At 44.9% G+C, this 16317-nt stretch overlaps 1 protein-coding gene across 8 annotated transcripts in view; it reads right to left on the bottom strand.

The window, feature by feature from the left end:
- Nucleotides 1-2036: 2036 nt before the first annotated feature.
- tmcc1.S (transmembrane and coiled-coil domain family 1 S homeolog) overlaps nucleotides 2037-16317 on the bottom strand; it is a 110316-nt gene continuing 96035 nt past the window's right edge. For 6 of the 8 annotated variants that reach the window (XM_018261364.2, XM_018261366.2, XM_018261368.2 and 3 more), the window contains 4 exons: nucleotides 10975-11235; nucleotides 6008-6705; nucleotides 4348-4483; nucleotides 2037-3980 (listed from right to left, as the gene is read on the bottom strand). In XM_018261364.2, the coding sequence (XP_018116853.1) occupies nucleotides 3666-3980; nucleotides 4348-4483; nucleotides 6008-6705; nucleotides 10975-11235 (1410 nt within the window). In that variant the 3' untranslated portion in view covers nucleotides 2037-3665. Of the gene's footprint in view, nucleotides 3981-4347; nucleotides 4484-6007; nucleotides 6706-10974; nucleotides 11236-14636; nucleotides 14912-16317 lie in introns of all 8 variants that reach the window. The other 2 variants (XM_018261369.2, XM_018261367.2) reach the window with 2 other exon arrangements.

Genomic DNA, 16317 nt, shown 5'->3' on the forward strand with positions numbered 1-16317 from the left:
AAGGAGCTTACACTCTATTAGGGCTCTTACACATGGCCGTTTTTGCCTCAGACGCATGTAAGCGCCAAACGCAGGTTGGGACTCAGCATGTTGCATTTTACCAGCGTTTGGCGCTTACATGCATCTGTGTGAGAACAGCCCACTTCAAAATAATTGACTGCGTCTACTCCTGCGCTCCCCTGTGGCTGAACGGAAAAAAAGCGAAACGCAGGGGAGCACAGGCCGCGTGTAAGAGCCCTAATAGAGTAGAACTCCTTGGGGCAGGGGACCTCATCCAAACTGTGTATTGAAAGCTCTTAAGCATTGATTGATCTATTGTTACTGTATAACTACAAACGAGCCGATCTTTCCCCGATATGCCACTAACGGGCATGGCTATAATCGGGGGTGATCTGAACGTTCGGCCCTATGGCCGAATGATCAGATTACAATGAGAGCGCAATGGGCTCCGGCGGGATGGTCGGGACAAAATCAAACCTGTCCGATCGACCAAATGACCGATTTCCGCCGGACGAAAAATTTCGAGACTCTCCACACACGGTCCAAAAATCGCATGAATCCTCGATTCGTATGACAGGATCTTTGCGTCTATGGCCACCTTTAGGCCTTATTATTTATGACTGCCCAGGCTGCATTCCTTAACTATGGTTCCCATCTTTCCTCCACAATAACACCAAAGAATTGGACGGCACTCCGACCAAAAGGAATACAGGTTTATTGCAGCCTGCAGGGATCCTACGCCAAAGATTTGCTTCTTTCACCTGACAGCAAGATGCTTCATATTTGTATCGTATATAGTTTCCTATATGACAAAAGTATTCTATAGGGGAAGGCATTATAGGACAAGTAATATCAAAAATAAAAGCAATATGACCTGACATTTTATTCTATACTGTAATTTCCTGGTGTTACTGGATCTTTAAGACCAACATGTGGTTCTACTTAACTTACGTTCCAATAAATATCTGATACCTGCTCTGTCACATCTGCAACTCATTAGCTTCTGCAGAACTATAACTCCGAGCCTGATAACTGCAGTTCACTTACAGAGCAGCACATAAGACTTAAAGGGATTCTGTTATTATTTTTATGATGTCGTTTTTATTTCTAAATGACACTGTTTACACTGCAATTAATTCACTCTACAATATAAAATTTCATTCCTGAACCAGCAAGTGTATTTTTTTTAGTTGTAATATTAGTGTGTAGGTGCCATCTCAGGTCATTTTGCCTGGTCATGTGCTTTCAGAAAGAGCCAGCACTTTAGGATGGAACTGCTTTCTAGCAGGCTGTTGTTTCTTCTACTCAATGTAACTGAATGTGTCTCAGTGGGACATGGCTTTTTACTATTGAGTGCTGTTCTTATATCTACCATGCTGCTGTTATCTTGTGTTAGGGTGCCCATAGACGCAAAGATCCTATCGTACGAATCGAGGATTCGTACGATTTTCGGGCCGTGTGTGGAGAGTCCCGACATTTTTAGTCCGGCGGGGATAGGTCATTTGGTCGATCGGAAAGGTTTGATTTTGTCCCGCCGGAGCCCATTACGCTCTCATCGTAATCTGATCGTTCGGCCATAAGGCCGAATGTTCAGATTACCCCCGATATAGCCATGCCCGTAAGTGGCATATCGGGGAAAGATCGGCTTCGTTTGACGATGTCACCACATGAGCGGATCTTTGCGTCTATGGCCACCTTTAGGCAGCTGCTATCTGGTTACCTTCCCACTATTCTGTTGTTAAACTGCTGGGGTGGGGAGGGAGGGGGTAATATCACTCCAACTTGCAGTATAGCAGTAAAGAGTGACTGAAGTTTATTAGAGCACAAGTCACATGACTGGGGGCAGCTAAGAAACTGACATTTTGTCTAGTCCCATGTCAGATTTCAAAATTAAATATAAAAAAATTCTGTTTGCTCTTTTGAGAAACGGATTTCAGCGCAGAATATTTTCCCCCATGACAGCATCCCTTTAAAGATGGCATCCAAATTAACACTCCCTATGCAAGAGAAAAAAAAACACACATGAAAACATAAGATTTCTCTAAAAACATGATTCTTTTTTATTCAACGAGCCCTCTCCTTTCACTCCAAATAATATTAATGAAAATATTAAACAAGGTATAACAAACCTCCAAGCAGCGCCGGCTGGAGAAAACACTTACAGTAAGGACTGTACCAAACGAGTGCTGCTTCCTAAATATCCACTCCGCATGTGCAGCGCCTCCCATGTGGATCTCAGCAGCACAAGCAGACTTTTCAAAGTGCGCCCAATCAATGCCCTTTCCTGCCAGAGATGCCTGGACGTGTGACGTGGGCCCCCTAGGCAGGTAAGGAGTAAATTGCTACTTATTTAAAAAAAAAAAAAAAAAAAGGAACCCCCCCACCTTTTCCTTAAGTGATGAGAAATACTGCACTTGCTAATTAATCATTTAATTACTCTAGGTGGGGGAGGAACGGTGATGCCGTTAAGGCTTTAAGCTGCAGAGAGATCACTGGTGGAGCAACTCCATTAAAGGAACAGACGACAGGGCGACGATCCATTGTGCGGCACTCGATGACTCCTCCCTGGCTATCTCCTATAAGGAAGGCAGGGAGGAGAAATCGAGCGCCGCACGATGGATCACCTTTTCTGAAGAGGAGAATTTTTAAATAAAAATGTTTTGATGTTACTGGTCCTTAAAGACCCAATGAAAAAATTGCAGTGATCTCCCCACCTCTTTGTTTCTCTGAGTGGCTTTCCTGATAGAGAGAACCTCATTGGCAACATAATGGATCCCTCACGCAGCAAAGGAGTGAATTTAAAGGACCATAGTAAGGAATGTGCGGCTGTAACAAATGCAGGGATCTGTTATAGGCCCCCATACAGCAGATAAATAGGTACAAATGTAGAGAGTCCAGAGTTCCAGTGTAAAGGCAGTTAGATTGCCCTTTAACCCATTCATCTCAACCCAACCTAAAAAACAAACAAAACAACCCCTATCTAAAAGGTCTGAGATGATCCCTCCCCAAAGAACGGAAGCAATAAGGCACTTGGAAGAGTAGATCTTCTCTGGGTTACAGGATGGCAGGAGAAGGTTGGAAAGTGCCTTATTGCCACAAACATGTCCGATTTGATGTTTAGGCTCTGAAGGAATCCCAGCATGCCACACTGCACTTACAGTGGACTCTGAGAACAAATCCTGAAGGCACAATTCTGGGGCTGGGGAGGTGGAATTCCTAGAAGGGAGAGAGGATTTCAAGGCTTAAGAGTAGATGAAATCCTTAACACATTTTGGGGAGAAACCTGTATTGCAGCAGCAGTCCTTCAGTAGGGGGAGAAGCCCAATAACAACATATTTTAAGTCTCCGAAATCCTTCCATACAATGTAAACAATGCACTCTGGCATCCCCTCCCCCTCCTTGCATACCTCTATGCATTCTCTTCCCAGGGGAGGGCTCAATATTACAGCTATAGGGGTGGAGTGCCATAAGGTGCTTGCCGTGTCCCTCCGTGCTTAAGATTGTAAGGCATGAGGAGGGGTTGAATAGGCAGTACCCAAACTAATAGAAAGCTCATTAAATCAGAGGAACTGCTGTCCCATGTGATGCCTATCTCTGTGGGAGACCTAAAGGCCCTTCAGTCTGGACTCCCATGTGGTTTCATATTTCACTGCAGTGCAGTCCAGTTATCTTGGAGGGGACAGTAGTTGTTCCAGGTGCCCAGAGAAAGAATCCCAGTGTTTCCAGAGTATAGCAGCCACCAGAACCAGGATCAGAGTTCCAAACGTCCGGCCACGTGTCTTCAGTAAGGGGACCACGCAGTTGGCCACAGTAGACACAAAGACAAGCACAACTGCCATAAGAGCTAATAGGATGTTGATTAGTTTGCCCAGCAAGTTTCTGGCAGTGGCATTTTCTAGACCCTCCAGCTGAACCACCTGCTGTTGCTGCTGCTGGAGTTCCATCTTGGAGATTCGCGTCTGACAGGCCTCTAGAGCTTCCTGTAGAGCAGAAGAAACACAGTGCTGTCAGGTGAAGGCCAAGGGTCAAAAATCCACTGTCTAATCTACTAGTACATTCATTATTGCTTAGAACAGTGGTTGTCAGACATTCTATAGTTCTAGCCCCTATTGAAGATCCAGTATTTGATCAGGCTCCATATTGAAGACCTAACCCTTGGGCAGGCCATCACTTGAAAATCCAACTTTTATTCAGGCCCCACAAGAAGGTCCAACCTTTAGTCAGGCCCCACAAGAAGGTCCAACCTTTAGTCAGGCCCCACAAGAAGGTCCAACCTTTAGTCAGGCACCACAAGAAGGTCCAACCTTTAGTCAGGCACCACTTTTAGTTTTGGAACCATTGTCTCACCTGAATATCTCTTGCTCTCTCGTACGACTGATAGGCAATCTTTTCTTCCATGCTAGCAAGCTCCTGCTTCAGATTAAGTATCTCGTTCTGGTGCAGCTCGGTCAGATCATTGAGCTGTTCTTCTAGTCTCTCACACCTGGATTACAGAGAGGAACAGTTTAGTATAAATAAGCAAGGAAGAGGGGCCACTTTAGAAAGATATGCACTTTGACATGGACAACTCTGTACTCATTATTTATTCTTGTAACATATCATGCCCCACATACTTAAGAGACAATGTGTAGACCACATCTTGCATCTTTTCCCAGAAGCCCTGTAATAATTATTTATCAAATGTAATTCTATCTTTTCATTTCCCTGAGCATCACAGGTTTCAATTCCCACTCAAACATACTGGGGGCCGGTTTGGACACTGGCCGACTTGCACCCACTAGCTATTGAAGGACAGCAAAACGACTGCCTTCTCAATCAGTGACTCACACCTACCACATCCAGATCTTCCAAGACCACCCCCAACACCGAATAAATGTGTTGTGCTTTGTATTGTGTACTGAGCATTGTCGTCACAAGCATCCGGACCATATTTTAGTAATATTGTATTTTTTTTATATTAAAAGCAGTTACTTGTGTATAGAGGGGATGCCGTTAGATGCCATAGACAGTCACTATTTAGTTGGCTGGTTGGGGGCTGTTTAGGCCTCAGTATATGTGAAATCCCAGAGCCTATTTTGAATCCAAGTCCGGATGTGTATCCATCCCTCTGTGTATGTGCGGTTATTTAAAAGTATAATTTCAGTGCCCAGCGCTGCTATAGTGCCAACCTATAGAAGTGCATGGCACCCTGAATACTTATCTGGCTTAATTATATTATGGGACATCCCTGTGACAAGGTGTTTTCCAAATCTGTAATTAATTATGTAGTTCCCCACTGAATCAGTAGAGGGAGTGCCTGCATCATGGAACGTGGACAATCACGTCCTCCTAAAACATTCTCTGAGCATGAGCTGTAGCAGTTTAGATAATTAAAATGCAGGACTTAATTACAAGACGTATCACGTGTCCACAAGAACTTCCAGACCAACTTCAGGCAGCACCAATACAATGTTATGAAGCACACAAGGGCACAGTTTGCCCTATTTGAGCTCTTCGGATGACCCTGGGTCAGACAGACAGTGAGGATACTGGGAGTTGTAGTTTGGTAATATATATGCTATGTCAGCTACCTCATAAGCAACAAGAAGGAGCAAGAAGCCTGACAGACCTGTTTGTGCATTTAGTCATCGCAAGCCATTCAATTTAAATGTCATATTATTAGAATCCATAAACACAATGCATTCCAGTAGGAACAGCCAACTGCTCTCAGGCTGATGTTCAGCTACAGCTGACAACACCCCCATGTTGTTACACAACAGCTGTGAGGCTGCATGTTTTGCAATCATTTCCCACACACTAACACATATATACATACCTGTACATTCTCATGCCCTGTGCCAATTCCCAATATAATGTTTACATGGCTGTAGAACGTGTAAGGGATGGCCACAAGGCTACATGTGATTCATGAACTCCATGGAAATATTACTATTCTTTTTCGGGAGCTCGTATGTTGTAAGTCAGGTACCCCCCTCCATAGACATCTACTGTACCTGCAGTGACTTACCTAAACCTCTCTTCCTGTAGGGACTGTAAGACGTAGGAATAATCACTCTGGTACTGGCTCTTGAGCCCATCCAAAGACTCTTCTAGATGGCCCTGGGCCTCCCGAATTTCCTGGATTTCTTGTAATACAACATGAAAGCCTGTCAGTGCCTGTGTATCCAAAGTGTTTGTCCGTGAGCTGCCTGCCCCGCCTCCGCCCCCACCTTGCCCCCCACTGGTGCTGTTTGCTCCAAAAGATCCTGAGGTTGCACTGGAACAGTCCTCCTCACTGCCGTATTTTGGACTAGCCTGGAGCATGTTTAAGGTCCCCAAACCCTTTCCAGGAACTAAATCATCCCCTTGTAGAGTGGTAAGAACTGAAGGATCATCCAGGGATGCAATGTTGTCACTGCTTCCGAATCGGTTGCGCAACAAAGAGGCAATTTCTCTTGGCTTGGACACCACGGCACCAGCAGCTGAATGAGTGGCCTGTGAAAAGCTGGAGAGCCCTCCCTTGACGCTGTCCACCACCCCCTCACTGAATCCTGTTACTCGCGCCCCCACATCTTTTAGCCCCTGTTGCATGTCCCGGAGCACATCCTTGGGCTGCCGTGCAATTCCATTCTGCTCCACCTCACGCAGTTTGCGCCGATAATGCTCAAGCTTCTTCTGGAGATGCAGAATGTTCTGTGAGGACTTCTGGTTCTTCTTCTCAAACACCTGAACAAGGAAAAAAGCCAGAGTGGGTCAGTAGACTAATGAAATTATCCAGGTGGGGGGAAACCTGGGTGCCATGAGCGGGGTAAAAGGCAATAGGCATGAGAGCAAGTGGGTATAAAAGGTAAAAGGGGTGAGCACATAAGTCTGCCAGGTGGAAAAAGGCCACTCTGTTCATGCCAATATGGGGCAGTATGTTGACCTGCACAGACCAAACCCCACCCAGCTCAATGCTCCACAATTCCTGATTAACCCACTTCCAATCCGACCACCTCTGATGTCATAAAAAAGGGGACCTGGAAGGGTTGACGCGAGAATATAATTGAAATGCAGCAGTCGCATTTGCATATAAAATCCATTCATATAAAGAGAGAGGATATGCACACATGTAAATGATGGACTACAACTACCAGAATTCTTTAGCATGTAATGGAAGGTTAAAGTGTACAGGAAGTTGTAGTCCAGCAACATTTACACGACCCAAGGTTAAGAAACATGTCATTAAAGGGATTCTGTCATGGTAACACTAAAAATAATTCACTCTACAACATAAAATTTCATTCCTTAACCAGCAAGTGTATTGTTTGAGTTGTAATATTGTTGTGAAGCCGCTATCTTAAGTCATTTTGCCTGGTCATGTGCTTTCAGAAAAGAGCCAGCACTTTAGGATGGAACTGCTTTCTGGCAGGCTGTTGTTTCTCTTACTCAATGCAACTGAATGTGTCGGAGTGGGACCTGGATTTTATTATTGTGTGCTGTTCTTAAGGTGGCTATACACGGGCAGATAAAGCTGCCGATATCGGTCGTTTGGACCGATTTGACAGCTTATCTGCCCGTGTATGGGGGCTTCTGACGGGTCTTCCCGATCAGTATCTGGCCACAATATCGATCGGGAAGGTTGGATTTTTACCCGACCGACCCATCGGAGCCGCTTGGCGCATCGTAATTCGATCGTTCGGCCATACGGCCGAACGTTCGAATTACCCCCGATATAGCCATGCAGTTTAGTGGCATATCGGGGAAAGATCCGCTCGTTTGGCGATGTCGCCAAACGAGCGGATCTTGGAGTCTATGGCCACCTTTAGGACTACCAGGCAGCTGTTATCTTGTGTTAGAGAGCTGCTACCTGTTATCTTCCCATTGTTCTATTGTTAGGCTACTGGGGGGAATATGATATCACTCCAACTTGTGGTACAGCAGTAAAGAGTGACTGAAATTTATCAGAGCACTAGTCACATGACTGGGGGCAGCTAGGAAAAACAATATGTCTAGCCCCAGATTTCAAAATTAAATATAAAAAAATCTGCTCTTTTAAGAAATGGATTTCAGCGCAGAAGTCTGCCAGAACAGCACTATTGACTGATGCGTTTTGGAAAAAAAAAACATTTTCCCATGACAGTATCCCTTTAAAGAAATGAAGAGCTCTTCGTCCTGCCCCTTCCAACAACTCCCCGCCAACTGCCCATTGTTGCCTTGCTTCTCACCTTCCCACAGAACAATTCCACCTCTGCCTTCTCCTTCACTCCACCAAAATGTGAATGCCACTGTTCATATCATACTATATATTATATAGTTGAACTTCCCCTTTAAAGGGGGATACCAAGAGGTAAATTGTGCAGGAAAATATAGTTCAGCAACATCAGGGATGGGTGATTAAAGCAACACTACTGGAAATTACTTTTCCCCAGTTCTCCAGCAGCAGCCGCAGACCATAAGAAGACCCCCGCCACCCCCCAGAGAGAATGGGGCTTTGTACTGTGAAGTAACCGTCTCGCATTCCAGGTGCCCAAAGAGAAAACACTTTATTCATAGAGGTGAACAAGCCTGGTGTGTTCCTTTGCTGCTCTACACTTACTCACAGTTGCTTACAGTTGTGCTTTGTTCATGTTATGGTTACACCAATCAAATTTGTATTTCTAGCGCTGAAAACTCAAACAGAACTATAACTTCCCCTGGTGTTATACTGGCAAACACAGACTGCCCACTCATCTCATCACACCACTGGGGAGGATTTTCATTGGATCATTTTGTGCCTTTAGGTTTATAGTACATGTAATGTAGCCCGACTTCCCAAACATACTGCTAATAACACACAGAACATTGTGGCCACTGCTGCCCCCTGGCAGAATCAGCTTGGGGTACATTATGGTTAATAAAGGGAACACAAAACTTTAATTCTCAGCCTTGCATTCCTAGATTTTTAAAGTAGGCATATTGAACTTTAATTGATGGCACAATGGCAGTTATATCTATTGCTGGCCTCCACCACTTTAAATTCCCCGTGTACCATTAGCCTTAAAGAGGTTGTTCACCTTTAAATTAGTATGATGTAGAGAGTGATATTCTGAGACAATTTGCAATTGGTTTTCATTTTTTATTATTTTAGTTTTTGAGTTATTCAGCTTTTTATTCAGTAGCTCTTCATTCTGCAATTTCAGCAGTCTGGTTGCTAATTACCCAAACAACCATGCATTGGTTTGAATGAGAGACTGGAATACGAATACGAGAGGATCGGAATAGAAAGATAAGTTATAAAAAGTAGCAACAAAAATAAAATTGAAGCCTTAAAGGGGAAGGAAACCTAGTCGGCGCAAACCACCCACTCCCACCCGTTGGGCAAATGCCCCTAACTTGTTACCTACCCTTCTGCGCAGGTCCAGTCCAGGGAGTTCACAGACGACATCTTCTTCCACGCGATCTTCTTCCTGCTGTGAACGCCGTTTTGGCGCATGCGCAGTAGGATCATTTCGCCGGTACGGATCTACTGCGCATGCGCGAAAAGTCAAGCGCATGCGCAGTAGATCGTACCGGCGAAATGATCCTACTGCGCATGCGCCGTTCACAGCAGGAAGAATATCGCGTGGAAGAAGATGTCATCTGTGAACTCCCTGGTCTGGACCTGCGCAGAAGGGTAAGTAACAAGTTAGGGCATTTGCCCAGCAGGACGGGTAGGCCAGGGGGGAGGAGGGAGGGTGGGCAACACACGGGTGGGGGGAGGGGGGTTTGCGCCGACTAGGTTTCCTTCCCCTTTAAGGTGGCCATACACAAAGAGATCCGCTCGTTTGGCCTGTCAGCAGCTTGTATGGGGGCCTGGCCATATCCAGGGAGATCCACTCATTTGGCGCCAAACGAGCAGATCTCTCCCCGATATACCCACATTGAAGTGGGTGATATCGGCTGATCTGATCGTGGGCCCAACGATCAGATCAGAATGGAGGTCAAACGGGCGGTCGGATCACGGGACCGCATAAACGAAAAGATGCGGCCGCAATCCGTCTGGATTTTTTAACCTGCCCGTTCGGCATCTGGCTGACTTTCGGACAGATATCGAGCAGGGAACGCCCGTCGGGTGGCCCCACACACGGGCCAATAAGCTGTCGACTTGGTCTGTCGGCAGCTTTTATCCGCCAGTGTATGGGGGCCTTACAGATAGTTTGTTTTTAGGTTTCAAACCTGAAAAAGTCAGATGAAAAAGGCAAATAATTAAAAAACTGTAAAAAATAAACAATGAAGACCAATTGAGATGTTGCTAAGAAGTGGCCATTCTACAAATTACTAAAAGTTAACTTAAAGGGATCCTGTCATCGGTTTTTTCAAAACACATCAGTTAATAGTGCTACTCCAGCAGAATTCTGCACTGAAATCCATTTCTCAAAAGAGCAAACAGATTTTTTTATATTCAATTTTGAAATCGGACATGGGGCTAGACATATTGTGAATTTCCCAGCTGCCCCTGGTCATGTGACTTGTGCCTGCACTTTAGGAGAGAAATGCTTTCTGGCAGGCTGCTGTTTTTCCTTCTCAATGTAACTGAAGGAGTTTCAGTGGGACATGGGTTTTTACTATTGAGTGTTGTTCTTAGATCTACCAGGGAGCTGTTATCTTGTGTTAGGGAGCTGTTATCTGGTTACCTTCCCATTGTTCTTTTGTTTGGCTGCTGGGGGGGGGGGGGAAGGGAGGGGTGATATCACTCCAACTTGCAGTACAGCAGTAAAGAGTGATTGAAGTTTATCAGAGCACAAGTCACATGACTTGGGGCAGCTGGGAAATTGACAATATGTCTAGCCCCATGTCAGATTTCAAAATTGAATATAAAATCTGTTTGCTCTTTTGAGAAATGGATTTCAGTGCAGAATTCTGCGGGAGCAGCACCATTAACTGATTCATTTTGAAAAAAATTTTTTTTCCCATGACAGTATCCCTTTAAGTTTTAGGAAAGGTTTATATCACCTTTATGAACCAAAAACAACTTTAACTGCCTGTAGTCCTCACCTGCTTGATGCGGGCCCCCTGCTGCCTGTCAGCATTGTTTGCCAGCTTGAGGTATTCCGCTACGTTGTCGTCTCTCGCCGTCTGCTCAATTTTGATTTGCTCTGTCAGTTTGAGGATCTTCTGCTGCAGCTGCAGGATGGCGGCTTTGGTTCGCTGTGGATCCGGAGTTCCATCAACCCCGTCTGTGCCGAGCATTCCGTCTGCACCCGAGGACACCATGCTGGACGCCTGTGAGAGGTTGCCCCCTTCCAGCCGGTCGAGCTGTGGGAGAATAACAGTAATGATTATTTATATACACTGACAAATGATTCATTAATAACATTTCACATTTACCCCCAACTAAACTTGATACAGACACAGGAATCTCTGTCTTTATAATGTAAAACTCAGTACAATTGGGTAGCGAACAGGCAGTGCTTATAGGACAGACCAAGGCAAGGATGTATTTGAGAATTAAACACCCAGCAGCCTTAAAGGAACAGTTCAGTGTAAAAATAAAAACTGGGTATATAGATAGGCTATGCAAAATAAAAAATGTTTCTAATAGAGTTAGTTAGGCAAAAATGTAATGTATAAAGACTGGAGTGACTGGATGTCTAACATAATAGCCAGAACACTACTTCCTGCTTTTCAACTCTCTTAACTCTGAGTTAGTCAGTGACTTGAAGGGGGGCCACATGGGACATAACTGTTCAGTGAGTTTGCAATTGATCCTCAGCATTCAGCTCAGATTCAAAAGCAACAGATATGACCCATGTGCCCCCCTCAAGTCTCTGATTACTGTCTGGTAACCAATCAGTGGAAACCAAGAGAGCTGAAAAGCAGGAAGTAGTGTTCTGGCTATTATGTTACACATCCAGTCACTCCAGCCTTTATACATTACATTTTTGGCTAACTAACTATATTAGAGACATTTTTTATTTTGCACAGCCTAAACTATTTACCTAGTTTTTATTTACACTGAACAATTCCTTTAAATAGATATTTGGCGGTATTCAAGTTCACAGCAGCCTTGCTGCTTAGACGTCTAAGCCACTACAGCAGAGACGGGGTTAATCCCCTGTGTTTAACAGACAGCACAATTATTGCTTTAGGGGGGGGGGGGTAAGATTTTCTTGTCACAGTTCCCCATCCGATGTAATCCGTAAATCCCCATGGTGGTCAGTGGTCAGGAGTTTTGCATGAGGGATTAGAGGTACCAGGGCCTTCCTTCCCTAGAAACAATGACCCATTCTTAGTGGCCAGAGGAGGCCCTGTGTGAAGCTCCTGTTCCATTAACAAGGGGAGGGCACAGATCTGGGCCTCTGACGGGTCATGTGCTTTTGCTTAATCCCCCCCTCCCAGTGCTGGTCACACTCCCTTCTTGATTCCAATGGCAGTTTATATGGGGTGGGTAGCTCACAGAACATCATTTATACATGGGTACAGAGCAAATGCCAGAGGGGCTGCCATAAGCTGCCATAGAAAGTCACTATTTCGTGGGCTGGTGGGGGGGCTGATTGGCCCTCTCTGTACTTGGAATGCCAGGCCCTATTTTCTTAGGGATGCATCGAATCCACAATTTTGGATTCGGTCAAACCCCCGAATCCTTCATGAAAGATTCAGCCGAATAGCGAACCGAATCCGAACCCTAATTTGCATATGCAAATTAAAGTGGGAAGGGGAAACATTTTTTACTTCCTTGTTTTGTGACATAAAGTCACGCGGTTTCCCTCCCCACCCCTAATTTCCATATGCAAATTAGGATTCGAATTCGGTTCGGCCGGTGGAAGGATTCGCCCGAATCTGAATCCTGCTTAAAAAGGCTGAATCCCAAACCGAATCCTGGATTCGGTGCATCCCTAATTCTCATCCCTCCCAACTGTCCCATTTTCAGCAGGACAGTCCCTCTTTTGACAGCTCAACCTGCAGTCCCTCATTTGTACTGGAAAGTCCTGTTTTTCTCTGCATTGAATGGCCAGGAAAAGAAACAGCCACATCTGCAGATAAGATACGTTTCTAACAATTTCTAGATGAGCAAATAAGTCATTTTAACAATATAAGATAACATGTCTCTTGGGAAAAGTTAGACTAACAGCTAAGGGTAAAGGCACACGGGCAGATTCGGGGAGATTAGTCGCCCCGGCAACAAATCACCTCTTCTTCGGGGCGTCAATTTCCCCGAACTGCCTTCCCCTACCTTCCTGCCGGCTATAATGAAAAATTGCCAGCGGGACAGCACTCCCGGCGCTTTCCGAAGTCGCCTGAAGTTTCCTCTACGAAAATGAAGCACCGCCATTTTTCAATATTTCTGTACCATCAAATTTTTTTGGACACTCACAACGTATATGAGGAGGCCGAGGTTCCCTGCCCTGAGCCTTCAGCTTAAAGGAACAGCAACATCAAAAAATGAAATGGTATAGATATATTGCAGTGTTGCCCTGCACTGGTAAAACTGCTGTTTGCTTCAGAAACACTACTATTGTTTATATAAATAAACTGCTGTGTAGCCATGGGGGAAGCCATTCAAAAAAGAAAAGGCTCAGGTTACACAGCAGATAGCAGAAAAGTTCTGTAGAACATGTTATCTGTTATCCATATAGCCATATAGCCTTTTTCCAATTTCCACCATTGCTACACAGTAGCCTGTTTATATGAACTAAAGTAGTGTTTCTGAAGCAAATAGATCAGTTTTACCAGTGCAGGGCAACACTACATGATATTTTCATTAATTTAAAAAACTTAAAAATGTTGGTGCTGTTCCTGTTCCTTTAAAGGAGAGCAGATATCACCATGTTGTTTGTAGAGTAGGCACTCTAGAGCACTAGAGCAGTCCTCCAGGCAGTTGCTGTTTAAAAAAAAAAGGTGTTTATTAAAGTTCAAGCATAGATTACAGCCTTACGCGTTTCGTGTTCTCACAACACTTAGTCATAGGCCTATGAACTGGAGGACGGCTCTCTGAGTGCCTGCTCTTCAAACAAGACTGTGATATCCAATAATTCTGCGTTCAGAAGGAGGCACAGGACTGACCACGGGGCAGAATCTCCTGTACGCAAGTGGGTTATTTACAGAGAGGCATCCACGGATTATTATGCCCATGCCATACACGAGTGTAAAAACAGGGTGAAAGTTTGCAGGGAGTCTAGCACTGGCCAATACTTGGCAATGAGAATGAAGCGCTGCATGTAATAGGGTGCCAAAAGCAGCAGTATCAGTCTATCTACTGTATCTACAGGATCTGTTCCTGCCTGATATCCATCTCACACTCACGTTAACTGTCAGTTTCAGGCTTTGCTTGTCCTGCTATGCTGTGCCCTCCTTCGGCAATACCCAGACTGGCCCACATGCACCTGGGCTCGCTCAATGACTACTATAATGTACTATGTTCAGCACAATAAATCTATAAGAAGCAAACCATGGAGCCCCCTATCTATCAGACACTCAGTGCAGTCTAACTCATACTCCTGGCACTAGGGAGCTGCAGGGGTTCATTCGAAAGCTTGATACCGACCCCAGGTGCAGCCCAGTATCCCCACGTCCTGGTCGCATTTCAAGACTAATTCTATTTCAGGGCACACATGCAGCCCGGATTCCTCGACACATGAAATGCACAGCTGCAACAGACACATGACTCTATCCCTATAGATTGCTATCAGCAGATCCCATGTGCCCCGATCTCTCACCTCCTGCTTGCGTAGCCTCAGTATTTGCTCCCAGTGCATGTCTATTTTCTCTCACCTCCTGCATGCCTCTCACTTCTCAGCTGCTCCTCAGCCACTGCCGAGGTATCTCACCACCTGAAACTGTCAGTCAGGGGATGAGTCCCTGGCCCCGCCTCTGTGGGCGGAGCAGAGACTGGAAACGGCTGACCTAACCCCTTCACTGCCAAAGGGAGAGTGCTTGTCTGACGAGTGGTTCTAAATCACATCCTTGGTGTATGTTAATTGCACAGCAACACCTACAAATAGGAACCCGACAGCAACGTAATCAGTTTATAGCTTTCGTCACAGACTTAACAGTAGTTTATAAAATAATTACCTGACTATTTTCATTTGGTATCGGACTAATTAAATAACCCAGATGAGACGATGAGAGAGAATCTTGAGAGCAAAATCATTACAAGTGACAGCCTGTCCCTAACATATACTAAAGGTTATACAACTACCCTTAGATAAAAGAAGTATAAAATCACATTAATATAAAGAGCTAGTTTACTATACATGCTGATACTATGTACCCTTTATTTATATGGAACTAATATATTTCGCAGCAGTCCCTAATAGAGATTGCAATCTAAAGGTGGCCATAGACGTAGAGATGCGCTCGTTTGGCAATGACACCAAACGAGCGTATCTCTCCCCAAAATGCCCACATTAAAGTGGGCGATATCGGGCTGATCCAATTGTGGGCCCTGCGATTCCTGGATCTGCACCGAGGCTGGGGGGAGGAGGGAGGGGGTCTTCGTAGGGTAGGGGGGTACAGGTTTCTTAGTTGACGGCTGAATTCTCCTTTAAGGGATATATGTACTGTTAATATGAAAGAATTTTGTTATAACCGCAATACCTACCACCAAGTAGTCAAGGAAGTTGTCAGGAGAAAGAAAGAGGAATACAATTAGAAACCTTTCTCACATCTTTCCTAAGCAGAAGAACATCACAGCAGCCTCTTTCTTTCTCCTGACAACTTCCTTGACTACTTGGTGGTAGGTATTGCGGTTATAACAAAATTCTTTCATATTAACAGTACATATAACCAATAATATCTCGGAATTAAAAGAAAATAAATAATGAATGTACATTGCAAGATTTCTGCACAATCATCAATTGTTACATTCACTTATTATAAAGGTTTACTTATCCTTTAAGCTGGGACATAAGTGCTCAGATCTTGAGAATATCTTGGAATAAAAAAACAAATAACTAATGAATATAAATTACAAAAGTGCTTAGAATAGCGCTCTCATCAATTTTCCATTCACATATTTTAAAGGTTTACTTATCCTTTAAAGGGAGTCCAATGGCCTCCCTTAAAGCTGGAACAACGAAACTATACCCCCAAAATGAATACTTAAGCAACAGATAGTTTATATCAAATTGAATCAGTGTCGGACTGGCCCGGCGGGATACCGGGAAAATACCCGGTGGGCCCCGACCCTAGTGGGCCCCCGCCGGGCCAGACCCCCTCTCCCAAACAGTTTTTAAAAAAAAAATTCGGCACATCGCAGCGCCGTTTGCGCATGCGCAACGTTTACGCATGCGCGCCTAGCGCCGTTTGCGCACGCGCGATGCGCCGCCTTGGCAATTATGCCGAGCGGCGATTCACCTTACAAGTAGGTGGGGGGGGGGGCCCTGGACACCAGTCCTG

This window comes from Xenopus laevis, chromosome 4S, assembly GCF_017654675.1.
Source record: "Xenopus laevis strain J_2021 chromosome 4S, Xenopus_laevis_v10.1, whole genome shotgun sequence".
NCBI classification, from domain to species: Eukaryota; Metazoa; Chordata; class Amphibia; order Anura; family Pipidae; genus Xenopus; species Xenopus laevis.